At 38.7% G+C, this 27,520-nt stretch overlaps 2 protein-coding genes across 8 annotated transcripts in view; both read left to right on the forward strand.

Moving 5' to 3' along the window:
- The window catches only part of itsn1 (intersectin 1 (SH3 domain protein)), a 54,418-nt gene extending 38,384 nt beyond the window's left edge, over positions 1-16,034 (forward strand). For 2 of the 4 annotated variants that reach the window (XM_066661111.1, XM_066661112.1), the window contains 15 exons: positions 744-789; positions 931-1,052; positions 1,594-1,717; positions 2,127-2,318; positions 6,658-6,779; positions 7,453-7,559; positions 8,104-8,287; positions 8,397-8,495; positions 9,103-9,270; positions 9,648-9,860; positions 10,201-10,322; positions 10,541-10,623; positions 10,781-10,864; positions 11,130-11,303; positions 12,032-16,034. In XM_066661111.1, the coding sequence (XP_066517208.1) occupies positions 744-789; positions 931-1,052; positions 1,594-1,717; positions 2,127-2,318; positions 6,658-6,779; positions 7,453-7,559; positions 8,104-8,287; positions 8,397-8,495; positions 9,103-9,270; positions 9,648-9,860; positions 10,201-10,322; positions 10,541-10,623; positions 10,781-10,864; positions 11,130-11,303; positions 12,032-12,180 (1,989 nt within the window). In that variant the 3' untranslated portion in view covers positions 12,181-16,034. The other 2 variants (XM_066661113.1, XM_066661114.1) reach the window with 2 other exon arrangements.
- A 2,955-nt stretch (positions 16,035-18,989) lies between these two features.
- Positions 18,990-26,866, forward strand: LOC136687168 (uncharacterized). 4 transcript variants are annotated; one of them, XM_066661451.1, is made up of 7 exons: positions 18,990-19,391; positions 19,507-19,567; positions 22,870-22,978; positions 23,609-24,883; positions 26,265-26,328; positions 26,447-26,607; positions 26,720-26,866. In XM_066661451.1, the coding sequence occupies exons 2-7, from the start codon at positions 19,526-19,528 to the stop codon at positions 26,749-26,751; spliced, it is 1,683 nt and encodes a 560-aa protein (XP_066517548.1). In that variant the 5' UTR covers positions 18,990-19,391; positions 19,507-19,525; the 3' UTR covers positions 26,752-26,866. The 4 variants fall into 4 exon arrangements, with proteins under 4 accessions (XP_066517548.1, XP_066517547.1, XP_066517550.1 ...); XM_066661450.1 differs by having other exon boundaries at positions 18,990-19,567; XM_066661453.1 differs by having other exon boundaries at positions 18,990-19,567; positions 26,462-26,607.
- The last annotated feature ends 654 nt before the right edge of the window (positions 26,867-27,520 follow it).

Raw genomic sequence — 27,520 nt, forward strand, 5'->3', positions numbered from 1 at the left:
TGACCCTGAACTGGATAAGCACTTACAGAATGAATGAATGAAGTTTATTATTGCTCTACACAATTAAACACTTTCCCTGCAATTTATCATGCTATACCAGTTATCACTGCAAATCTCCTGATTATAAAGACCTCTTCTCACTGTCCTGTCCTCACTCCTCACTGTCTCATTAGAAAATTCAAGTGCTACTTATGTCATAACTTTTAAAGATACAAGCAAATCACCATAATTATTAAAAATGCATGTAAATGCCCAGAACTTTGAAACACTTAACTTACTTGTATTAACAGACATTGAACAGCTTATAGAAAAGCATTTTAAAAACATAATTTTCCTTCTAGAATTATTAACCAGATGTTGGTTTGCTACTTGATGCTTCTTCACGTAAAACAACAGAATGGAATTGTGTATTTCTTGTTGCTTAGGTAACTTTTTTTTTTTATGCTCAAATATTGTAATGCTTTGTTACCCATGTAATAAAAGGTAATATCATTTCATCTTAAGAAAGCTCTCTTTATTAGCACAACATTTTTGTGTTATTTGTGAATTTATTTTTGTCCATGAAAGAACAAATGTCTGCAAGGCATGGACCTCATAAGCAATGTTAATCTAATTTGTAGGTCTTTAAACCTCCCGTTTCGTAAGTTATTGCTATTCACGTGTGAAACTATGTGGGACACTTACATGTCAGCTGTCAGCTCAGTATGAGCTAAGCTAATCCACCATTTCTTTTGTTTTCTCAGGGGCTAGGGCCTGCTGGGAAAACGGGGAGTCTGGGAAAAAAACCAGGTGAGTGGTTTCCAGGCAGGTTTCTTTTCAATCATGAATAATCTCCAAATCTTTAGTCAAACAGAGTTTTGGGCTTTTTCTTTGTAGTTGATCTAAATAAATGATTTCTTTTTCCATTGCTTTCCCTGCATCCTCTTGCAGAGATTGCCCAGGTGATCGCCCCCTACACAGCCACAGGGGCGGAGCAGCTGACGCTGGCACCAGGGCAGCTCATCCTTATCCGCAAGAAGAACCCTGGGGGCTGGTGGGAGGGAGAATTGCAGGTCTGTAAAAGAAGCACACAGAATGAGCAGCTCTATTTATTTTATCATTTTGACCTTTATAAACATTTAAAAACGCAGGTGGAATGGACAGTAGGTTCACTGGTCTGATTCATTTTACGGTTGTGACCTTTATAAATATGAACTGTTGATGAGTCATATAAGCATGGCTTAAAATGTGCTTTTATAACAGTTATCAGTTTTGGCGGGGGTTATTTGCACTTTAAAGTGTGACAGGAAAATGTTGTGTATTTGATTTTTTTTTTGGGTCATTTGAGATTATACGAACACTTGGGCACTTCTAGTAAGGATATCTCTCACGCTTAGAGTTGTGATATTGGCTTTATTTGAAGCCAACTCTGATTAATATATTCCTTTGGTGCATGACTAATAGTTTGAACTCTCAATTAAGCTTTGTGCTGTAGTTTTTTTTTTGGGGTGGGTCACACTTTAGTAGAAATATGTTCACTTCTGTTTTTTGGTATTGTAAGAAAGATTAACATGCACTTGAGATTGTGACGATTTTGTCTTCTTTAAACTTTAGGCAAGAGGAAAGAAACGTCAGATTGGTTGGTTTCCAGCCAATTATGTGAAACTATTAAGCCCTAGCACCAGTAAGACCACGCCCACTGAGCCAACTCCGCCCAAATTGCCAACACCTAATGCAGGTATAGTAGACTTACACACTTCTGACATTTACCAGATGTAACATTGTGGTACGTGATCAACACGATTTCAAACAACCATGTTCATTTAGTTTTTCTGACATTTGAAACGTTTTAAATAAGTGTTTGATGCAGTCTGTGTACACAATTGAAATTTCAGGTCATTACCTTTGACTCCCCAATTGATACAATCCATGAAAGGAGACTAAGCTGCACAAACATTGAATTACACACAATTACAACAGAAACACGGTTGCAATTGTTTGTTTCACATTTCAGCTTTGACTGCTTTTGGACAAAGCAAAATACAGGACAGAACACAGCCATTTACATACATCAGACACATTTTTTTAATGGACTAATAAGAGAATATTTTGTGATCAAAAATCTTTGTGTCTGTGTGTTTGTCCAGTGTGCCAGGTAATTGGCATGTACGACTACGTGGCTCAGAATGATGATGAGCTGCCCTTTGGGAAGGGGCAGATCATCAATGTGCTGAGCAGGGAGGATCCTGATTGGTGGAAGGGGGAGCTGAACGGTTCTGTTGGCCTTTTCCCTTCCAACTACGTCAAACTCACGACCGACACAGACCCCAGCCAACAATGTGAGTATAAATAAAACTCTTTCCTTTGATTATTGTTTATTTTTCTTTCTCTCTTTTCCTCTTTTTCTTTCTCTGACGCGCACACTAATTCTCTCGTCCTGCCCACTTGCGAATGTGGGACTAAGACATTTTGAATATTTCCTACGGTGGAAAATGATTAACAAGAAAATCATCCATAGGATCCAATTATAAACCAATAATGGACGTAATTTCAGCCTTTTCAAAGGTAATGCTAAATGTTAATTGTGTGTTTTAGAAAGCCTATTAAATTTTCATAGACCTAGCTAGATGTCTTTTAAGGAGAGCCGATTTAAGCTGGTTCCAGTGACTGATCAATGACCAGTTCCTCTCCCCTGACCACACTAACACTGCCCCTCCCTGTTGTTTCATAGCATCCCCTTACATTCTTCTCAACCACTGTTGTATAGCCTGAGTAGAACTGTATTTCTTTCCTTTTCTGTCGCTCTTTTACTCTCTGCCTGCATGCTAGTGTTGTTGTCGTATTGTCTTGTGAGTCCTGCAGAGTTCATTCTAGTCGTCCTAGCTTGTAAATTTTGCACATTATGGGTATTGTTTCTTTTAATTTGAAACCTGCTTTCCTTTCTCTGTTTAGTTTTACTCAGTTTTTTTGCTTATGTGCTGTGTTTTCCTCTTTCTAGGACTCTTATGTTGCCCATATCCCACTCAGCCTTGAAAGTCCTCAAAGCGACCCACTATCCCCTATACACTGCCCAGCGGGATGATGGGAGATGGAACCCCCCACATTGGTCATGTGACTGCCCCCCCAGCTGGCTTTGTGGCCAGAAGAGACGAATACCGAATACTGCAGAAAGAGCAGTTGTTAACCTCAGTATTCAGAAACATAGACGCACGCAAAAAAAAATGGCCAAGTAGCATTCTCTGCATTAAAAAAAAATTTTAAAAAAGAAGAATGCTTATTACTTTTTTGGAAAAAATAAATCTCTTTTATTTTAATTGAATAAGTTAACCACTTCACATTGGTTTATATATGAAGTATAACCAAATATGAATGCTGGATAGTGGGTCCTTTTGTGGCTTTCTGTGTCTCAAATCTGTAGCCTTGATAATGTATTTCAAATTGAAAAACCAAAAAGCTTTTGGATGCTTTTGAACTGGTGAAGTGAAACAGATTCCATTTGATGTTAGCTCTGCCCCACTTGATTCTTGACTAATGCCTGCCTTTTGCTCCTTCCAAGCCCCACCCCCTCCCCCTCATTGGACCCACGACACCACAGAAAGACCCACTATTCATGTCCTGTGACTATACGGGGCCTGGTAAACTACATTTGTGTCATAACTGACCTGTAACTTAGTGTCATATAAAGTGGGGTTAGGGCACAGTATTGTCCACTACATATCCGACAGATTTTTTTTTTTTATTATTATTATAATTATTATTATTTTAATTATTGTGATTTGTTGTTTGTTTGTTTTTTGTTTTTAAACATATGTATATGTCTGTGTAGATTTACAGTAGATATACATTTTCTTTCACACTCAAAAATAAGGGTGCCAAAGGGGTAATTTGGTTGATGTGAATATAAAAGGACTGGGTCAAGAAAGAACTCACAGACCCGTTTAAAATCTGACCATTTACAGGTCCTTTAATGAACTTAGTCGTGTTGCTCAATAGAGCCCATTTTGCCCAACCCACCCCCCACCCCTCCTTCTTTTTTAAGGTTGCGGGCATATTCCACGAAGCAGAATATGTTAGTGAAGCTAATTAACAAAGTAACAATAGTCCAATTGGAACACTTGGCTTAAGTGAGGTAGCTTTACTAGCTGCATCACTCTTGCTGAAGCTATCTCCAGAATGTTAAATGTTGATCAAAGTTATTTACATCTATTGTTGTAATTGAGAAAATACTATTACGATCGATGTGGTCCCCAAGAGTCGGATATGTGCGGACCTCCTGTAGAGTGCTGTTGTGTGTCTCGTGGAACACCCCTCCTCCACCTTTTATAGAACAGGTACAGTTAGTCATTTTATGGGTGGGATGGGACCTCTCCATTCATCCAATCACATGCTCCTCTGTCAGTGTTTTTGTCCCATGTTCATACCAAAACATTGGATGAATAGGTTTGTGTTTGTGTGCTTGCCAGTCTTTTTCTTTCTTTTTTTTTTCTTTTCTCTGTTGTTGGTTTTGTTTAGCTCATTTGTTCTGTAGTGTTTGTGTGACAGGGTTGAGAAATGGTGTTGCAAACCAAATACTGCACAACTGCCACTTAGGAGGAAATGGTACAGTAATGAGTAATGAGAACACACATACACTTTATGTTGGAACTGGTGCACATGTAAAGACTGCAGTCTGCCATTTACCATGGGAGATCTTAAAGTATTCAAATTGTAATATTTCTTGTATAATTGTCATTTTCAGTGTAGTTTGAACAGTTGTTTTGCAATTTCGCTACATGTATTTTTTGCTTTCTCAGATCATTTTGAAATAATTTTTTGAAATTGCTGAGTTTGATTTGGAGAACACTGTGTCAAGTTGCTTACACAGCTGCTTTATATTTTTTATAACAATCAGGAAATTGTAATTCATAGTGTTTTAAAGCACACTCAGTAGACTGTGCGTTCCCTTCTGAACAAACATACGAAGAGAGATCACAAAGACTGGGAAGTCACCAAAAGTATTAAATAGATATAGACGTCTTTATGAATTTTTGTTGAGTTTTGGGCCCTACCCCAACACCCTACATTCTCACATGGACAAAACAAAGCCTATTGAACAAATATGATAACATACTACATCGAAACATAATTCCTGCTAATCACAAAAGCTTATGAATAAAAAAAAAATGTTTACAACTGCAAAAAGAAAGACTGTGGCATATTCTTTTAACACAAGAGTAAGAAAAGTAAGAAACTGTCATTATGGGATTTTTTTTCTGCCTGTTAGAAAAAGCATGATATTAATTTATGCTTAAACTTTATTGTACTGGTGGTACCATATATCTGTTTTTTCTTTCTTTTTTTTTATATTACAGTATTGAACTTTTAATTGTTTTTCAATGTAATATGTAATATCTCTAATCAGTCTTTTTTGTTTGTTTGTTTGTTTTTTTTTCATTTTTTTATTTAATCACCTTTATGGTTCCGCACTGGTCCCCAGTGTAAAAGTATTGGATCGTGCTGCTTATGAAAGGCCTGTTGGACTATTCATCACATCCTGAATCGACTAGGAGGGCTTTTTGTAGTGTAATATAAATTACTTGTTCTGCGGTGGAAGCACAGCAGAACTTTAAGGTTTTTCGTTCAGTTTCAATATCTGTGATACTGTATATGAACGCGCGTTCAACAAATCCAAAACTTTAACCATTGCACTCGGTTAATGCAGCATTTTATCAAACAAAATAAAATGAATGTACAAATGGCAAAAAAAAAAAAATTAAAAATAAATAATCATATACCACAGATCCTTAGCTTTAATAAAAGTGTCATGCTATCTTTATAGAAAATGACATGTAACCATTAAAGAATTCCATGGCATTGGTTGACTTGTGAATATTCTTTTTTTTTTATATATATTCCTCATTCACTTGTGTACAACAGGTTGCATTTAATGTTGTTTAATGACATTTTAATGTATTTAAAAAATCTGTTCTTACACTTGGCCATTAAGCTACCAGTAACAATTTCATCTGTGTTGTTATGGATCTATTATCAGTCTATATTATTGGCCATATACATGGTTCTCAAGTTGTTCTCAGGAACCCCTAGATGATCCGTATTCTCAGCATGGCCCTCAACTCTGTGTAGCAGGTCCTTATCCATTGAAAGTCGCGTATGATGGCATCAATGATGCTGTATCCTTGTTGCTGTAGCCCTAGGTGTTGGTAGCAAAAATGTAGACCCTCTCGGGGGTTCTGAGGACTGGTTTGAGAATCCCTGCATGATTTAATTTGTACTTGATGTATTTTAATCAATGCAACTACATTTTGAGAGATGCAGTAGATTTCAGTGACAGCATAAGAAATGTAAATGTAAGGAATGTTTGAACAGATTTTAAGGCAGTGCAACATACACATATCCCAGACATGACTTTAAATAAACACTAGATCTTTTCCTCTCTATTTATTTACTTATTTATTTTTTAAAATACCAAAATGCCAGCTACTAGCAACACAGTATGAAAAGGACCAGTAGGAATGGTCCAGAATGACTAGCATACATTTCAGATTTATTTATTATTTTCTTACTATATGGAGTGGTTTTTTTCTCACAATAATAACATGAAGGGCATATTGTATTTTTTTTGTACTAGAATAATTTATGAAAACGTGATGAAAGTAATAATCTGTACCCTGATTACAGGGTGCGCTGACCTCCATCTCCTAGATATGCTGACCCCAATGGAGAGGAAGCGACAAGGCTACATCCACGAGCTCATTGTGACTGAGGAAAACTATGTTAACGACTTACAGCTAGTCACTGAAGTAAGACAAAGATCGGTTGTGTGTGTGTATAATGTTTTGTTATAATCATTCACAAGATAAAATAAGTAAAATATTCTATGCCCGTCCGTTAGAACTTTACATAGGTCCCACCCCACTTTCTTCCTTCCTGCAGCCACAAAAAAATCTTATCACCATTGTTCCTACACCTAACCACTAAGGTTGCTGTGGCTGTTTATGATCCAATCAGCAACCAGCTACATCTAGCAACGTACCTAGCCCCACTGGCACCGTTAATGCATTCTCAGTGCCACCAGTTCCATGTGTTCCATATATATTCTGTAAATTTAATTTAAATTTTGGCATAAGTGACTAGTTTGTCTCAAACCAAGATAAGCCTGTTCTCTAAATGCTGGCTCTCAATTGTTTTATATTAGTGAAGGACTAAAGTGTCATGATGCAAGTTACAGACTGAATAGCATCTCCTTTTGGAGCAGTTCCTAAACATGAATGGTACCACCTTGTGGAGAATTTTGGACTCACCCTCAGTAAATATGTTAGAGTTACACACTTGTTCAATTGCATGATTCACATCTAAAAAAAACTGCCTCCAAATATCAGAGAACCTGCACAGTCTACAGAACCCCAATTCCATCAAAGTACCAGAATATTTAAAAAAAATTCATGTAAGACAGTTTCTGGTCTTTCTTTTCAGACTTTCCAGAAGCCTCTGCTGGAGTCTGAGTTGCTGACAGAGAAGGAGGTGGCCATGATTTTCGTCAACTGGAAGGAGCTCATCATGTGCAACATTAAATTGCTCAAGTATGACTTTGGCTATTTCATCATCCTTTACCAAACCTCTACACACAGCCCTGTGTGCATTAGCATTTATACAGTAGTTTAACTTTATTAAATTTATTATCACTTGGACTGTTCCTCCTTTGTGTTTTGTAGTGCAGTTTGATGTGGAAATGCTCCTAAAAACACTCATTCTTAACAGAGACAAAGGTCTTGCTTGTGGGGAACGTTTTGGGTCTAATTGAGCTTGATTGCTGATGCTGATTATTTTAAGAAAGGTACGAGGAGTCCTCTCATTGCCCTGCTTCATGGCCCTTATCCACAGACTCCATCTTAAGCAGCTCAGAAGGCTACAGGCTATAGCATTATTCAGTTTGAAATTAAGTAGGCGAGAATTAACATATATGTATATTACAGTATATAACAGTAGGTTATAAAAATGAACCTTGTGATATCCTGTCCCAAAAATGCCGGTGTATAAACAACTTTTCATATGTCTGATTTAACAGCAGAGAGTTATGTACAGACAGGTTCACACTGAACCCCTTTCTTCTTCTCTTACTTGTAGGGCATTGCGGGTGCGGAAGAAGATGTCAGGGGAACGTATGCCGGTGAAGATGATTGGGGACATTCTGACAGCACAGTTACCACACATGCAGCCTTATATTCGCTTCTGCAGCTGCCAGCTCAATGGTGCCACCCTCATCCAGCAGAAGACTGACGAAGTACCTGACTTCAAGGACTTTGTCAAGGTAACACGAAGATCACTGTAGGATTGATTGTTGTTGATTGGACTGATGTAAGTTGATTAAGGGTGATTCTGTGTTGGTGCCAAGTATACATTTTGCGTGTGTGTTACAGAGGTTAGCCATGGATCCTCGCTGTAAAGGAATGCCTCTGTCCAGCTTTCTGCTCAAACCCATGCAAAGGGTCACACGCTACCCCCTTATCATCAAAAATGTAAGTACATGCACACATAGCTTAATTTACTGTATTAACAATCAATGTTGTCATTTTTACACCGGTGGGTTGCACCAACCTTGGCTGACTGGTGTGACAAGAGCAGATCTCAGTATAAGCTACTCTCTGCCTCAAGGTTCAACATGTTGTAAATTTTTTTTTTAATCAAAAATTACTTCACTTCACTTAGTTGATTCAGCAAGTCTTTTGTCCCTCAGGCCATCGGACTGTTTAATTTAGCACAGCTAAGGCATATATATATATATATATATATATATATATATATATATATATATATATATATATCTCAATAAAGCATCTGTCTTAATTTCTTTCATTCTTTCTTTCTTTCAGGTTACTGTAGCATTCTTGTTAGCTTAAAAACTCAATAACCTCTAACCTGCTTCAAAAAGGCAAAACAAAATAAATAAATATATAAAATAGCTGATCACTGGACAGTTACATTTTAGTTCCATTCTTCCAATGTAATTCATTTTAGCAGGATAATTGTTTTAAACCACTGCATTCTTATGTAGTGTTGTTTTTGTTTTGTTTGTTTGTTTTTTGCCCAACTTAGCAATAAGACATTATCCCTTGTCCTTCTCAGATCCTAGAGAACACTCCAGAAAGTCATCCAGACCACAGTCATCTGCGGCAGGCTCTGGAGAAAGCAGAAGAGCTCTGCTCACAGGTCAACGAGGGCGTGCGAGAAAAGGAGAACTCAGATCGGCTGGAGTGGATACAAGCTCACGTGCAGTGTGAAGGGCTGTCTGAGGTATGTCATAAATTAACACATGAAAATAATGGTGCAGTGTTGTCTCAAAACTTTAAAAGCAAGGTCTAAATTGAAACATGAGATTGCTGTCGGTAAACTAGGCATGCAGAGGTTTTTCTTTTTTCACCTGCTCCAACTTTGCATTCTAGATATTAATTTTATTTTAAATTGCAGCCATTTTAAAAAATACCCTACTGCTCTGTTCGGTATTGTGACAAAACTCAAACAATGCTGTTTGATGTCTATGAAAGCAGTGATTTTATATTTAACAGTCATGAATTTACGCCATTTCAAACTTCGAAACTTGAGTATGGTTCATTTGTCCAGTGTAAGTTCTTGAAAATATCCGTGTCTTTCTGAACTTCTCCGAATTCTAGCAATTGGTCTTCAACTCGGTGACCAACTGCCTGGGACCTCGCAAGTTCCTGCACAGCGGGAAGCTCTACAAGGCCAAGAGCAACAAAGAGCTGTACGGCTTCCTCTTCAATGACTTCCTGCTCCTCACCCAGGTTACCAAACCTCTGGGCTCTTCAGCTTCTGACAAAGTCTTCAGTGCCAAGTCCCACCTGCAGTACCGCATGTACAAGACGGTAAGATAGCTACTGTTAATATAAGGTTACTATAGACGTTTAGTGTTTGTTAGCCACGTTAGCCTCAAAGCACCGGCAATAAACTAAATCATATTTATAGTCAGAACTGCCAACACACATCAAGAACAGGCCTCTAGTTGGAAACAAACATGTTTTAGAAGAAGTAATAGCTTCTTCTCTGTTGCATTAATTAATTATCTCTGTCATTTGTTACCTATCATGTTAAAAAACAAGCTCAGATTGGTTTGCTTGTGGCGCACACACACTGACATTTGCTTGCTTTCATGCATAATAAATGTATATTTCATACTGTCTCACAAGTCTATGTTGCCCTCTTTAGCCCATCTTCCTGAACGAGGTTCTCGTGAAGCTCCCTACCGATCCCTCAGGAGATGAACCCATATTCCATATATCCCACATAGACAGAGTCTACACCATACGGGCAGAGAGCATCAACGAGAGGTAAGTTCACACTCAAACACACAGATGCTGTAAATTACCTGAGCAGAGTTGTCATAGACTTAAAACTTTTTACTCCTCTCTTTCTGTAATTTATCATTACAGTTTCAGTTTCGTCCATCACACGAAAATCTATTGAACGTCAGGCACTAGAGTTATGGTCAATAATGCATTGCTAATGGCCTGAAATTTGATTTTGAAAATCGGATTGTTCCTGCCAGGACTGCATGGGTGCAGAAGATCAAGGCGGCCTCTGAGCTCTTCATTGAGACAGAGAAGAAGAAGAGGGAGAAAGCCTATCTTGGTGAGTGAATGTTGAGAACAACCAGAAAATTAGGACATAGGGAAACATTGAGAATTTGGAAATGCAATGACACATTCATTCCAAATGAACAAAACAAGTAAAATGTACTTAATATTGTGCTGTAAGTATATTCAAGTGTGTGTGTGTGTGTGTTTAGTGCGGTCTCAGAGAGCAACAGGCATCGGTAGATTGATGGTTAACATAGTCGAAGGGATTGAGCTGAAACCATGCCGTTCCCATGGTAAGAACTAATTATAATTTTGTGAATTTTGAAAATGAAAACATGTACACATCTTTTACAGGGAACACCCCCCTATGCACATTTTAACGTATAACTGTTGTATATTTGGTTTTACCATATGGCAGGGAGAAATAAAACATACAAATGTGGCTTGTGAAAACATTATGCAACATTAATTTTCTATATTTTAAACTAAAATAGCACAAAGCAGTATTACAGCTGATCAGTCTCTCAGGTCTTTATACCATCCCGTGTGTGTGCGTAGGTAAGAGTAACCCATATTGTGAGGTGACGATGGGTTCACAGTGTCACATAACAAAAACAATGCAGGACACATTGAACCCCAAGTGGAACTCCAACTGCCAGTTCTTCATCAAAGACTTGGAGCAGGACGTGCTGTGTGTGACTGTGTTTGAAAGGGACCAATTCTCACCCGATGGTGAGTAACTCACACATACAACTGTTTGCTCTCTGTGCACACATTGGTTCCACTCTACGGCACTGGCAATGCTTTGCTGCTAATTTTCAGGCTTTTCATTGTTGACACTTACCTTTCTCTAGGTTTTACCAGGAGAATATATACATTCACATTTGCCATGAAAAACCTATTATGCGGGACATGTCTTCAGCATGAATGGCCAACAGCTTTTTAATTTATAATTCATATGTAGAAAAAAAGGTCAAACCTGACTGTATAAACGAAAGGGCAATAATAACCTTACTCTTTGCTGGTCACTCTTACACTGCAAGACAGAAACACACAGTAACAGTTTAAAGGCTGTTAAATATCAAACAAATACAAATTAATTTGCAGGAAAAGAAAAACTATTTAAGATTATATTAATAGATTTTGACCTAGAAAGAAGACAATTGTCTCTCTCACAAATTTCATAAAATTGTATTTGATTATGATTGTCTAGGACGTGCATTGCATATTGAAATCTATTCCATCATGATTCAGTTTAAATTGAGAAATATACTGAATATATCCGGAGAAATATCTGCTCATTCTTGTAGATTTGCATTCAATTGATATAATAGATAATAAGATTACAAAACCAGCGCCATTGAAACTTCAGATTCAAGCTCCAGGATCTTGTTATGTATTTGTGCACTGCTGTGTTTGTTGATTTGTGTATATATATATATGTGTGTGTGTGTGTGTAGATTTCCTGGGCAGGACAGAGATTCGGCTGGCAGACATTAAAAAGGACCAGGGTTCAAAAGGCCCGATCACCAAAAGGCTTCTCTTGCATGAGGTCCCCACAGGAGAGATAGTGGTCAGACTCGACCTGCAGCTGTTTGATGAACCCTGACCCCGTGACCTTTGACCATCCTTCACTCCACATTCCATACGGCCCCTTCTTCCATGGTATAAGCCCACCAGCCTAATGTGACAATCCACATCACTCAACAACACCATGCCCCATTCTCTGTGTGAGTGTGTGTGTGTGTGTGTGTGTGTGTTGGTGTAAACGAGAGAGAGGAATAAAGAAAAAGAGATGGGAAGTATGAGTGGATCCAAAGTATGCATAACAGTTTAATTACTTTTCTTATTTTTCCGTCTTGAACAGAGGTCATGGTTTAAAGCGTCTAATAGAGTTGTAGCTGAAGTCTTAAGTTGACGTTAGTCTTAAAGAAGAACTCTTTGACTCAGTAAGGTTCGTGAAAGACAGGGCGCTAAATATTTGGTAACACTTTATTTCAAGTATGCCTTCGTACACTTCATATCACATGGATAAGCACTGATTAACGTATGCTTGAGTTTTTAGAGACAGCTTATGTCTTATGTTATTTACTATTTAAGAGCAAAATTGTTTAATCTGATACTTAAAGAAGCCTCCTAAGTTCCATTACCCAGAAATAATGATGTTTCATTATGTAGAGAGAAAAAAGCTCAAAAGCTTGTCATTTTAGTTTAAGGCCTTTTATGTCACTACGATATCATTAACTTAAAACATTAAGTCAATGCTTTGTTTACTGGCATAAGCTGTTCATAAAAATTCACATATTGCTTTATACATTCTATATTCATAAATTCACCTCATGCTTCTGATATGAAGTTTCTATGAAGATACTTTTTAAATGAGATCTTACTGAGTTCTCCATTTTACTCCATTTTCCCCTTCTCCAAAGGTTTTCTCAAACACCTGATCTTACAGAACACTATAAATGGTATCAGTCCCCTCTCGCAGCTTTGATGGCGTTTGTTATTAAACGAGTTCCTGTAAACCGGTTTACTCTGAAAGCAACTGCTGCTTTGGCTGGTTCGCATGTGTTTACAAGGCACATTAGTTCTAGAACCCAGAAATCTGTTCTAGAATGAAGGCATTCCGAAGGAAATGAAATTTCTAGAATTCAGTTCAGTGTTCTAGTATGGATTTAGAATCATGTGAACACTCAAAAAAAAAAAAAACACAAGCTGTGCGAAGACGACTGAGGCACACTCCAGAGGTTTACTGTATGGGTAAGTGCTAGGAAACCCCAGGCAACCTAAACTCCTCAGGTTCTCCTCACACTCTGGTCTTAGTTTGAAGGACATTTGTGCTCTGACCAACAAATGGTGCTTTTCCACTGCATGGAACATACGCAGCTTAACTTGGCTCTGCTCTTTTGCTTTTCCACGAGCCAAATCTTGTTGCCTGGTCCCTGGAAATGCTTACGGATCAGACCAAGCCAAGTAGGTACTAAATTGCGACGTGTAAACCCTGCAAAGCGCTGATTGGCCAGAACGAAATACAGAGTTCCAGCACAAACTAGCCAATTGTACAATCTCTGAGGTTACAGCAGCGGTCACATTTGTTTTTATCTGATTCTCAACGGCAGCTCGTAACATTACCCTGCGGTGTTTTGAAGAGATTCATACACTCGGGTCGGTGGCCAATGACAATCTACGGTGAAAGCCTAGGAAAATGGATCTGTAAGAACTGGGGGCGGAGCCATGTTTAGTCCAAAAAAACAAAGACAACACGTGGATAAACAGCACCTAACTTACCACCAGCATTGTTGTGGTTTTCCAATTCCCGTTAGAAACAGGGTTTTGCAGCGTCACCAGCTCCATTTCGCAGGGGAGCTGCGCTAGAGGAATCGTGACCGGCTAAGAGCGAGTTGAGTCGTGACAATCCCATTCAGTGGAAAAGCACCATAAATGTTCAGTTTTGTCTTTTTTTTTCTTTCTTTCTTTTCTTATTCCAAACACAGTGCTGTTCTTGAATGTAAGGAGGTTTGTTTCTTAAGAGATGATTAAGCTTTGATTTGGGTGACTCCAAAAGAACAGTATTCACAACATATTTCTGTGGTGGAAATGTTGGAAAATGTATGTGATGGGGCCATTTTGGAATTTATACCAACTGTAACATGAAGAGCTAAGAAACAATGTGACCAAGACTCTGATGTTGTCAAAGACACCGTGGAAGACATTAAATGTATATCCTGTAGTATTCTCTTAGATGAACTTGAGGTTAGGGACCATTTCCCTCCACGCTAGAAAAAAATGAGTGCATGCCTAGATTTATTTCTTTTGGGCTTTTTTCTTACTTTGAAATCATTTGCATTGCCCTATGTAACTACTCTAACAGTGTCATATACTTGTAAAATACTGTTAATGCAGAGTCATCATTGAGTACAGAATGGTATGTTTAGCGTAGAAGGCCTTTAGACAAGTTTAAATAAATCTTCTCATCTGCCCTTTTCATATGCATCATATTAGTTCCAATTTGATACATAACAAAGGCTATTTAACACTGAGTGCTATTTATACAATATTAATATGTTCCTTTTTTTTAATATTGTTTTTATTTTTTTACATTTCCAAGTTACTTCTAGACACTGAACCCTGCTGACGGAGTAGTGGATAGACAGTAATGGTAAACACTGTAAGAGGTCTTTATTTGTAAAGGTGAAATGTATCAGGGTTGATATTTTTGTTTAACTGTGTCCTTTCTTCTTTGGTTAAGAACAGAAAGCTGTAAATTGAATATAGTGATATGGGGTTTGGAAATCCAAGAAGTTGTATTACATAGAAATGATGTCTATAAATGCTGAATTTTTTTAAATGCACCAGAGGTCTGGCTGTAGAGGGATAATGACACTGTAATAGTCTGTGATTTTTTCCCCAAAGCATTTTACAAAATGGCACTGCTAATTCACTGTATGTTTCATCTATTTGTTATTATTATTTTATATTATTCATTGTGGATTGAATTGAATGGAAGGGGCGAGATATAGTAGCATTATTCAGCTGGAGGAGTCATTTCCGAATTAAATGACAATACTGTATTGTTAAAGGAATACCCCAAAACCTTTCAACCTAATTTCTGTCTGCTGCATCTCTGCCAAACAGTCGATTACTACAAACATTAACTTTCTCATTTCCTGGTTTGCATATGCTGAAGAAGGCATTCGGTAATGGGTTGCTGCAGAGTACAATGAGTAGTTACTTAGAAAATCGTTGTTCAGCAGTATAATAGTAATTGTGGGAAAAGGGGAAATGCACATTTTAGCAAATCATTCCGTGCCATCGTAACTAACCCTTGTGTGGGCAGTGGGGTCTCAGTTCTGATCGACAGAGGTGGCAGATGGAGATCAGACGGAAATGCTGAATTATTCCTTTAAGTGTGTGGCGTGTGTGTTGTGTGTTAGAGAGTGCCCCCCCCCCACGTAGATGCAATACAGACATTACTATTCCACTGCTGTGCTAGTGAGATGTCAGATTCATGAAGAAGATCTGCTTCTGCAGGGTGTGCAGATTATGCCACTTAGTGTGTGTGTGTGTGTGTGTGTGTTTTCTTAGCACCATTTGAGTGCTTCAGTTTGTGCTGGGTAATCTCTTGATCGTCTTAGTGAAAAATATTTTGGTTTAGAGGACGTCAAAGAGGTTACAATTACCTCTTTTTTTTTCTCTCTCTCTCTTTTTTCCCCCCTGAACTGCATCTGTCTGTCCCCCTTCCAACTCCCCTCTTTTTCACTGTACATTGCAAACCAGTAGGCTCTTCCCCCCTTATTTTTTAATGAGAAGTCCCAATGAGTCAGCGGTACAGTATGTGTCTGTGTTTAAATCTTTGAAAGAAGTATAATATATTACAACTTGAAGAGTAATTATGTTGATGACAATGTATTGTTATCAATGTAGAAGCAGTGTATTGTCTTAAATGTTGCAATTAAAGCTCAATTGGACCAAGTAAACTGTGTGAATTACTGACTGCTGTGTCTTAAATGTGAATAAACCTTTATAGGTTTAGTTTCCAGTTTGTTACATTATGACTCTAAAATATCATCACTGCATCACTGCAATTTAATGCACGATCCATGTCCAGCTGGTTGGCTCTCAATCGACATATACAGGGGTTAGACAATGAAACTGAACCACCTGTCATTTTAGTGTGGGAGGTTTCTTCATTAACTGCACATTGCACCAGTAAGACCATGTGCATCCAGTGGTTCAAACATTGTGTCCTGAAGGCCAGGTGCTGTGTATCAGGACGACAATGCACCAATACACACAGCAAGACTGGTGAAAGATTGGTTTGATGAACATGAAAGTGAAGTTGAACATCTCCCATGACCTGCACAGTCACCAGATCTAAATATTATTGAGCCACTTTGGGGTGTTTTGGAGGAGCGAGTCAGGAAACGTTTTCCTCCACCAGCATCACGTAGTGACCTGGCCACTATCCTGCAAGAAGAATGGCTTAAAATCCCTCTGACCACTGTGCAGGACTTGTATACGTCATTCCCAAGACGAATTGGCGCTGTATTGGCTACAAAAGCAGGCCCTAGACAATGCTAATAAATTATTGTGGTCTAAAACCAGGTGTTTCAGTTTCATTGTCCAACCCCTGTATATTAGATGTTATGGTCTGTTTGTCTGTTTGTTCTTGGCTTACATGGAAAGAACATTAAAAAAAGTTTACTTTTAAATTATATGGCTGTAGATTTTTACCAAATTGTGAATAAATGATGAATAAAAATTGGTGATCAATATAAGTATGAAACCAATAATATAAAATTTCATTTTCAGTATTTTGTTAAATGGGTTAATGTCGAACGGTGCTTTCTGCTTGTAGCATTTCATAAAACAGCACCTGGCCATACTTTTTGTTTATTTCTGGAATTAAATGACTTGGTTTCAGTGAAAGGGATGCGATGTTATGATCCACATCTTCCACAGCCTCTTAGTATCACTTATTGCAGAAATGTCAGAAGCACAGGTGCTCTCTAAACGCTTTATTTTGAACCTATCGGCAACGTCTAAACCCAGCCATTAAATATTTATAGTACCAGTTTCTCAGACCAGATTATGCCTTAACTTAGACAGAACAAGATTGTCGGTGATGAATCATCCGTGGTAAAGCAATTTAGTCCTAGACCAGGCTTTTATCCATGCTCAGGAAGCTTAAGGGAAAATTCCACCAATTTCTCAAAAACGTTGCTATAGTCTCAGATCAGTGGCGGATGCTGGTCTTTCAAGGAGGGGAAGGGACTTGACTAGTGTCCTCTCAATGGCCAGCAGAGCTAGGCTGCTTAAACGGCCTTGGCCCATGTGAAGTGTGTCCGCCTGTGAGTGCTTTGTGACGGTGGAGGGGCTCAGCAGCACCCGCTGGACAGAAACTGCGATAGAAGTCAGAAAGAGTGATAGAAGTCAGTCTCCAAACACAAGCAGCTACAAAAAACCCACCAGAAATAGAAGCTCGATTTGTCACTAGTCGTTTTTAACAAAGAAAATGCCCCTAAAAGGATTATGGAAATCTCCGGTTCAACTTAGAACAGAATGAAAATGTAATGCTCTCACGGATCTTTACACCAGAGGGTCGCTGATTCGCTCATTTCGCAGTCAATCAAAAAGGGATTCAGCCTCAGACAGATCATCCAATCATCATGCAGAAGCTGAGCGTCCGGGCCAGCCGAGGCCCGCCCACTACCCCATAGACCCCCAGAGACGCTGAGCGTCCGATGGGCGGGACAAAGCCCAGCATTTATCCAATCACTCGTCTCGTTTCGCTGCTTCGCAATTGAACTCTGTGGACGCTCAGCGTCCTCACTGTTTAAAGCACTGTGAAGCTGATTGAGAGGAAAGCCGCATCTTTACCAGTGATAAGAAGCTGATTCTGAACAAAAGTTGAGCGCGTTGTAGTGCATATTTATTCAATGACATGTACACACACCAGAATATATTTGATCACTTATTTTTTGACATTTTAGGGGAAGCTGAGCTTCCCTTGCAGTCTTAGAGCAATCACCTCTGTCTCAGATGTCTCACTGTTTTATTTTTAATCAATGAAGTTGTTTAATTCATTCAAAGCAAAATAAATTACTCTGTACTTCAGATGATGATTAGCAAAGTACTGTCCAAATAAAACTCTAATTTACTGCTATTGTACGTCAATATTACTAACACAAAATTACAGTAGACGTACAGCTCCAGTTGTGTATTTTGGGAAGTTTACACCAGTCCCACTACTTGCTCTCCTAGCCTACCACCCTTTCTCTGCACAAGGCTATAGTGTGTCCCATATCTTTCACAGTCCCCAAGACGGGTCTTTTTGAGAGCCCAATATTAAAGCCTTCTCACAAGTGCACATCAGACCATAATTTTGCAAAAGGCTATAGACTTTGTTCCCAGTATTTTCACACAGAAAACGGCAGAATCGGCTGGGTGGGCGGGGCTTAACCTCAGCAGCCAATGACTGTCTAGATCGCGACCCCCGTCAAAAGCGAGAAACTTCTAGAAGCGAAGTCTCTCAGAGACTGAGAGAAGCGCAACTGATAAAAGGTGGAAAACGGATTCTTCCAGAATATGAATCTCAAAATAGACGATTATATACATAAATATTCTGTTTACAACCCTGTTTTTATAACTCTGAATATCTATGACAGTTTTCTAAATAATAAAATGACATTTATTGGTTATGGATTCTATTTTTTAGAACCTATTTTGACGCCATAGGTGTATTTTAACTTTCCTGAATTAAAGCAATTTGAATCAAACTGTCCTGGATGAACTTGTTTACATATCAAGACTGAACTGTAGAGATTTTGGTGGAGTCCCCCATTACTGTTAAAAGGAGCCCCCTGCAGGACAATTTTACTCCCAAGTGTTGAGTGGATAAGGTTTTATACGATTAGCTGGTCTAAAATACACAGCTTGGTTTCCGTTTCTCAGAGGAGATAATGGCAGGCTGACGGCCTTATCTCTGTTTCAGTCCACAGGAGAAGCCCCCTGTTGTGTGGGGCTATGTTTTTCAGGCTCATGGTCAGGAGGCGTGTTAGGAGCTTCTTCCAGTCGTTACACAACCACTTACTGCGTGTAGTGTGCGGAATAAACCAGCAGTTTGATCTGTTTGGGGCTTTGCGACGTGTCGCTAAATCAGAATCCTCCCTAATCCCATCTTTAACTTCAACTTTAACGTGTCCAGTCCCTGTCAGGGTCGAGGAGTAAAGGAGAGCTCTACTCGTCGCCAGAAAAACAGACCACCACGAAGAGAAAGAAGGACAGAAAGACAGGGCAAACATCACTACCTCTATAACTGTCTGTGCTTTTAACTTTTACACTGAGTTTACTCAGTGCTTAAACCTTTAAAAGGCGTACTGGGAAGCTGAAAAGCTCTAAGTTACAGCGGGTCTGTGTTCTTTCTCACTTCAAGTTGGTGGAAACCTGTGGTGATGGCTGCACGGTTCCTCAGATTTGGGCGCCTGAGTGAACAGGTACCTTTACATCTGCCTGTTATTCTTTAAAATGAGTTAAATACGACGTAAAGCTAAAGCCCTTTTGGAAATAAAACGGTCTCTGATAGTTTTTTTTAAAAACCCAACACCAGTGAAAATCAAGATTTTACCTTATTTTGGTGTCTTTGTAGTGTTTATGCTAGGTGACCTATCATGAGTGAAATAAGTGGTGAATGCCATGCTGAGCATTTTCACATTGAAACTGAAGTGTCCCAAATGGGCAAATACAGACAGTTAGGTTTTCTGACATCATAAATCTAAGGCAACAACCACTTTCAGGGCGGGCTTTCGAGCTGAAACAGAGTGGTTGAGTCGTGAGTGGAGATAGAGGCGGGGACTAAATAAATATTCATAAGCTGCAGTATAGGCAAAGGATAAACCTCCGTGACTTTTAAGGCACTGGGAATTTTTCTTTTCTTGGGGAAAAAACGTATGTAATTGTAATGAAGAGAGCTTTGTTTTAAGGTGTGTAATGGAACTTTAAGTAGATTTGGTGACACGGTATTTAAAACGTTAATGTCATTTTAACACTCTCTAGGAGCTTATTGCAAATTGCCCTCCAAACAAGCTCTTCTGTGTTGTCAGCAACGTCGGATCCAGTGGTCCATGGGGGATGAAGCACCCTCAGAGTTCAAGATCGTTAACCTGAAACTGCTAAAACATATTTTTAAAAAGGATAATTTTAATGTAGTAAAGTCCTTTGAACTCATGCAAAATTGTGCGCACCCCAGGTCAAATTACAACAAGCTTTTGTGGAATTTGTAAGTGAAAATACAGAGAACAAGGCAGTGGGGTGCCTTTTTAAGATGCTGATAAAACACAGGGCACCCAGCAGAGTTCAGAGACACATGATTCATGGTTTTCTGGCCTTGCACAAAGGTGATGCAAGACAGAAAAACGGAGCAGAAATCTTTTTGATGTTGGCTTTAAAACATCCAGCTAGAACAGAAAAGGAAATATGAAGAGACATTGCTTGTTTGCTTGTTCTTACTTGGCCCTTTTGAACACATTACATCTCATATATATTTGGTTACAGACATTTGGTCACCCCTAGTAAACTCAGCAAAAACATCAGAATGTGTAGAAAATAGCTATATTTAACTTGCTTCCTTTAAATGAAATCCAGCGATTTGACCAGGCTCATTCAAAGATTTGGATAAGATTGTATCTTAGCAGCTGGGAGTGAATATATCAGTGAAAGCTGCAGTGATGCTGCAATAGTGGCGTAAGCTAGTATAACTTACATAGCTGTGTCTTTAATTCTGTTGGATTGGATTGGAACCTGTTATGGTCTTAGGGGTGTAGGGAAAATATAACTGCATACATTAATTAACATTTTTCTTTAAATGTGACCTATCTAGCTGGACTATACTTTTGCTTGGTCTATACTTATGCAAGGCCTTTCAATGTTGTGCAAGTATAAAATTGGTCATTTTAGGTTGAAATAAACGTATATCATTTTCTCACAGTGGTGCCTTTGTTTTGAATCCGAGACTGTCTTTTCACTTTAGTTTGTTATCTTTCCCATGCAATTCTGGCAAGTTGGAGCAGTGTGCTAATGTAGTTACTGAAAAAAAGCTAATGGAGTACTGTAAGCTTTTGTGTTCATCACAGTTTCAAGAAGCTTCACCAGGCAGATCTATCCTCTCAGGAACTTCTCTTAAATCAAGTAACATAAAGCATAAAAGTAATCACAAGTGATGTTAATAAATAAAAGTAAAAACAGCTCCTTTGGTGACATGAAATAGTGGAGAGTATTTTGACCAGTGATGCAGTTCCCACGGCAACCCAGGCTGACTGAGAGAGAGTTCATGAAGTTCAACTCTTTTCAGAAAACATTTGCATTGCTAAACCCCAGCAGCCCCTTTATTTAAGAAAAGTAGCTGATTCTTTTGGAGTGGTGCAATATGTCCAGAATCATTGGTCATTCGTTGCTAAAAATTGAATCACTTTTCCCATTCAGACCTTAAAAAATGTCAAAGACTTCCAATTAAGTACATTTGTTTTTCAGAATCAGGAAAAAAAAATCTGAATAAATACATTCAACAAAGAAGATACAACAACTAAATACAACTGAAAATCTTTAGCAACTGCTGTAGTTGGTCCACTGCCTTTATTACAGCTGCAGTCATTTTTGGAGATTTGCTCTCAGGTTTTCAAAGAAGAATTTTATTTTATTTTATTACATCATTTGAACACAGCAGCTGTCCTACACACGTGTGAAAATGTTTATTATGAATGGACCTATAGAAATGCTCTAAATACTTGGAAAGAAATCTTTGACTTCCATTGTAAGTTCAGAAGTAATTTTCTTCTCCTGTAAAGTTACGGTTACTGGACAGCAACGATATATTTTGTGTGTGTGAGTGACTGGGTGTATGGGCTATGATGGACAGGATTACATTGCGCTTAATGATTCTGGATTGGGTCTGGACCTACTACGGCTCTAAAGTGGATGATGCGTTTTTAGAAAATGAATGAATAAAATGATCCCAAACATATTAATTCATTCATTATCTGTAAGCGCTTATCCAGTTCAGGGTCACGGTGGGTCCAGAGCCTACCTGGAATCATTGGGCGCAAGGCGGGAACACACCCTGGAGGGGGCGCCAGTCCTTCACAGGGCAATACACACAATCACACATTCACTCACACTTACGGACACATTTTGAGTCACCAATCCACCTACCAACATCTGTTTTTGGACTGTGGGAAGAAACCAGAGCACCTGGAGGAAACCCACACAGACACAGGGAGAATACACCACACTCCTCACAGACGGTCACCCAGAGGAAACCCACGCAGACACAGGGAGAACACACCACACTCCTCACAGACAGTCACCCAGAGGAAACCCACGCAGACACAGAGAGAACACACCACGCTCCTCACAGACAGTCACCCAGAGGAAACCCACGCAGACACAGGGAGAACACACCAGCTCCTAAAATTAGCTTGAGACAAAAGACATTATTTGAGCAGGTTTACAGCTCAGTTTCTATTTTCTATTCTAATTTACTGTATGTCCTTTTAATATTTACTCATGTATTTTCTTTTATTTTATTTTATTTGTTTTCATTTTTGATTTTTAATTGCTTTTACATTTTGTATAATGAATTGCCATTGTGTATTAAAAAAGTGCTTTATAAATGAACTCGCCTAAAAGGGCCTCATGCCTGTTTTGAATGTAGCAGATGATTCTCCTCTACACTTTAACAAGAGAACATTTTCTAAAACAGAAGATCTCAATGTTTTTTGACTGTTGTCTCTTGTTTTATCAGCGCCTTCGTCTGGAAAGCTCATTTGGCATCATAAGAGGAACGCCAGCTGTAGCGAACTTCAGCACCAAAGCTGGTAATTCCAAGAAGCCAGTCAGATATACGAGTATAAGTAAGTTACTGTGACTGTTCATTAAGTTGTTCTAGAAAGTATTCCAACATGCAAACATAGCCCTGTTAATACATGAAAAATATTTATTGATTTATAAAGTTGACAAACATAATACAAAAATTTGTTTTCCATAATTCAGTACACTGCATACATCATCTTTTCCCCTAGGCTCCGACTGTTCATCACTTATTAGCCTTTAAGCTATATATAATTAATGTTTATTAGGTGGATATTGAATGAGGAGTGCTTATGCGTGGCCTGCGTATCACTGTTGCCCAGTCTGTTTTTTCATTTGCATATTTATATTTTTAAATGCATTATCGTTAACTGACCTATTTTAGCCGGATGTTTATTTTTTAACGCTAATATGTTTGTATGCCTGCCCTAACAATATGACCAATGAAACACCAATAGAGTAGACCACTCACTACCACTCATTATAGGCCCAAGGATCCCCAAACAGTACTGTCTCTGCCTCTTGTGGTATACAGCATGATGCATACAACTGTATTTCTTCAGAACACCATTTCTTTTAAATCAACTGTGCAAGGCTTAACTGCTGGTTGGAAGTCTCATATGATAGATGCATATAAGTGCTTCAATATCCTTTATCTGCTCTCTTTATTCTAGAGAAAGCAAAGCCCAAAACAATAATTGACGTTGGCAAACTATTACTGCAAAGAGCCAGTGAGGCTAAAGTGAATAAGCAATCAGTAATTGCAGAAGCTGCCTTGAAAGCTGCCACACATTCATCCAAGCCTACTGCATTAGAACTGTCTCCTGCTTGGACTGATTCTGGGGCTTCTACCTCAGATGCTCCAGCTGCTCCAAGTTCTTCAGAAACTGAACAAATGACTGCTGTTGCTGCAAAAAGTGAAGCTTTGGTAGATCTAACGCCAAAGCCTTCAGATGTTATAAAGCCCAGAGCCATTTCTAGCCATTCTGTTATATATGATGCTACCAAATCTGTAGAACAAGATAAAGCACCAGAAAATACAGCCGCCAAGGGAATCCCTCCTGAAGCTTCTGTGTCGTTGGATATGTTTCCACATTCTGGCAGATCGTTAGATGCTTCCACAACAGAAATGCCAATAAGTCCCCCAAAAACGGTCTCCAATAATGCCCCTATAGCGACACCGGAGACTCTTTCTGATACTCTCCCCATAGATGTAACCTACTCTGAGGACGTTTCTCCAATCAGTGACGTCCCTGATATTGAGATCGCATCTGCCGAGCCCTCTGTTGCAGTTCTTTCAACTGCAAGTACAGTGACTTCTGAAATTGTCAGTGCTGTTGATGGCTCTGCTGAGGTTTTTCTTACAGAACGTACACCTACAGAACATACTTCGACCAAAGGCACTCCAGCTCCTGATGTCAGTAAAGCCTTTTGCCACCTGGAAGATGCGACATCCAAACCTCTGACTACTTCTGAAGTAGCTCGCTCAGGAACAGATTTAACTGTAACACAGACGCAAGATGTTAGGTCTCTTGCTGATCCTGCCCACACTGTGTCTCCCTCAAAGGTCCTTTCTAAACACAGCTCAGTTGCTGATGAAATGACTCCAGAAGTATCTCATTCTGTACCTGAACGGGCAAAAGAACAACTTGGAGTTTCCCCAGTGGGTCCGTTTGAAGACGCTGCCAGTCAAGAAGAGGAAAGGATATTGTCCTCAGAGTGCATTTCAAAAGTTACAGATGAAACAAATAGGAAGACAACCACTGAAATCCTTGGGTATTCTGCAGGTAAAACTGAAGGGAGGGCTCCTATGACAGAAAGGGTTCGGGATCTCACACCAGAGACTGCTTTCGAAGCTTCAGTGGCCCAGAGCCATGATCCAGAAAATGGTGAATGTGATGAAGAGGAACTAAGGACTGAGGGAGAGGAGGGGGTCAAGTCTTTAGAGGGTAATTTTTACTTTCTCTTATGTGCAGTTTGCCCCCTAGCAAATACTGGTGTGGTGTGAGTCAAATAAACCTTGCAATTCTAGAAACAGTCTGCTTCCCTTCAAGACTTAAGATCAGTACCGTGCCTATGCTAATAGTGTAGCTAATGTGACAACATACTCTGCAAATAGCCTGAAAATTGTAAACACAATAAAATACGTTTATAAATTCTGACTAGTTATCTCAGTTAGAAAGGTGAAAAGCCTTTTTTTCTTGTTTTGTAACTCTTTGTAACATTTTCACCCTACATATACAAGGTGGGCCATTTAAATGGATACACCTTAATAAAATGGGAATGGTTGGTGATATTAACTTCCTGTGTGTGTTATATATTAGTATATGGGAGGGGGGAAACTTTTCAAGATGGGTGGTGACCATGGTGGCCATTTTGAAGTCGGCCATTTTGGGTCCAACTTTTGTTTTTTCAATATGAAGAGGGTCATGTGACACATCAAACTTATTGGGAATGTCACAAGAAAAACAATGGTGTGTTTGGTTTTAACATAACTTTATTCTTTCATGAGTTATTTACAAGTTTCTGACCACATATAAAATGTGTTCAAAGTGCTGCCCATTGTGTTGGATTGTCAATGCAACTCTCTTCTCCCACTCTTCATACACTGATAGCAACACCGCAGGAGAAATGCTAGCACAGGCTTCCAGTATCCAACTTCAAAATGGCCACCATGGTCACCACCCATCTTGAAAAGTTTCCCCCCTCCCATATACTAATGTGCCACAAACAGGAAGTTAATATCACCAACCTTTCCCATTTTATTAAGGTGTATCCATATAAACGACCCACCCTGTATATTCCATTGTATTCCTTTTGGCTACTGTATATATTCTGTATCATACTGTTTATATTCTGTATGGCTACAGTAAAAAAACATGATTTTCACATTGTCATTTTAATGAAGTTTTTCCTCTAGATTCTTGGTTGCATAATTCCACCTAGGTCTTCTAGATATAATCTGCTAGGCACGTTATTTAATCAAGGTTTGCTTTTATGTTTGATTTAATTGTATTTTAGATTCCCTTCTGAAAACTCTCTTACATATTTTTGGGTTTTGTAATAAATAATGACTAGTTTAATATGATCAGCTGTTCCTGCCTTTCTTACCCGTCTTATTTTTGTACCATCAAAGCCCTCTTGATAAATAAAATGCTTGTCTAAACTCAGTAAAAGCAGGAACAGTAGCCCATTCTCCATCTGGGGTTGAGTGTGATTTTGAGATGTGAGTTCTGATATTTTTCTAATATTTCCTGACCCTGTACGGCTAGTCCACTGCAAATATGAAACGAGATGATAAGATATATCCCCTTTTCCTCTTCTTTTCAGCAAAACTAGATCCAATACAGAAACTGTTCCTGGATAAGATCCATGAATACTCCAAAAAGAGCAAGTATGTACACAAAAATGTCCTTGCACTAAAATAAAAAGCCTCTGCCCTTTTCATCTCATCCATATTTACATTAAGCTAAAACCCTGAATCGTCATTTAGCATGTCCCTCATTTCCCAGTTTTCTTAATGCCAGCTCCTCTGCCATGTCCCTCAGGGCCTGTGATGGGCTGGTTGATGCCGACCCAGAATATGAGAAAGCCTTTTCTGAGGAACTTAATAAGCTTCAGAGATTTTATGGAAATGGAGACCTCACAGCCTTTCCAGAGTTTAAGTTCCAAGGTGGGCAAGAATTTGTGTTACAACAATGTTCTGTTCTTTTAATGGGGTAATGTTTATTGAGATGTATTGAGTAACACTTTTTATTAAATCAGTAATTGATTTCTCTTCTCAGAGCCTGTGCTGGATGACATCAGCTCCAAATAAATATCAGCTGCTACCCGGAGAAATTCTATGTTTAATAAATGTTATAAGACCTTATGAACTGTAATGTATATTTATTAAGTGTATAATTTTTGGTAAAAATAAATGATGTGGCACCTTTTGGCCAAGCATTATAGTCTATGCAAATATTTCAGAGGTAAAACGTGAAAGAATGCAAAATAAAATCATTTCTAGAAATGATTCACACCAATAGCCTGTTTATTTGCAGATGAATAGAGCGAAAGAGTCAAAATGTTTACTATCCACAGAATTTCACTATAAAATCACTGACCACAAAATATACACACTCTTGCATCTACACTTGTCCCTTTTTAAAGGTCAGCTTTCCATAAAGGTGTATTTTGCATCCCTTCAGTAACAGAATGTAGTCCATCTGTTCCTTTGCATAATTTGCCCTGCTTTATCCCACTCATCAGTGGTCAGGAACCCCATAAGAGAGTCACCTAGCATCATTTAGGTAGTGGATTATTCTCAGTACAGCACTGACTCTGACAGGGTGTACCTAATAACCCTAACAGACGTTTGTACAGTATATAGTGCCATTTTCAAAAGTTGTGGAATATTTTATAATAATAATTGCATTATCATTAGTCATCACTTAAATATAGTAATGTCTGCTGTTCTCTGTATTCATAATGGTCACAAAGAACTTTCTCACATGTTTGTGTGAGAGTGTGGACAGGAACAGTTTGTAGACCCTAACTGCGTATGAAATTCTAACAGAGTGAACAATAAAGTTAGATAAATGCTA

Source organism: Hoplias malabaricus, chromosome 2 (genome assembly GCF_029633855.1).
Source record: "Hoplias malabaricus isolate fHopMal1 chromosome 2, fHopMal1.hap1, whole genome shotgun sequence".
NCBI classification, from domain to species: Eukaryota; Metazoa; Chordata; class Actinopteri; order Characiformes; family Erythrinidae; genus Hoplias; species Hoplias malabaricus.

Excerpts from the sequence above, each read along its gene's own strand:
- LOC136687168 (XM_066661450.1), top strand. The coding sequence starts at position 19,526 with ATGGCTGCACGGTTCCTCAGATTTGGGCGCCTGAGTGAACAG. Across the intron at positions 22,979-23,608 it reads AGTCAGATATACGAGTATAA|AGAAAGCAAAGCCCAAAACA; the intron begins GTAAGTTACTGT and ends TCTTTATTCTAG. Across the intron at positions 24,884-26,264 it reads GGGGGTCAAGTCTTTAGAGG|CAAAACTAGATCCAATACAG; the intron begins GTAATTTTTACT and ends TCTTCTTTTCAG.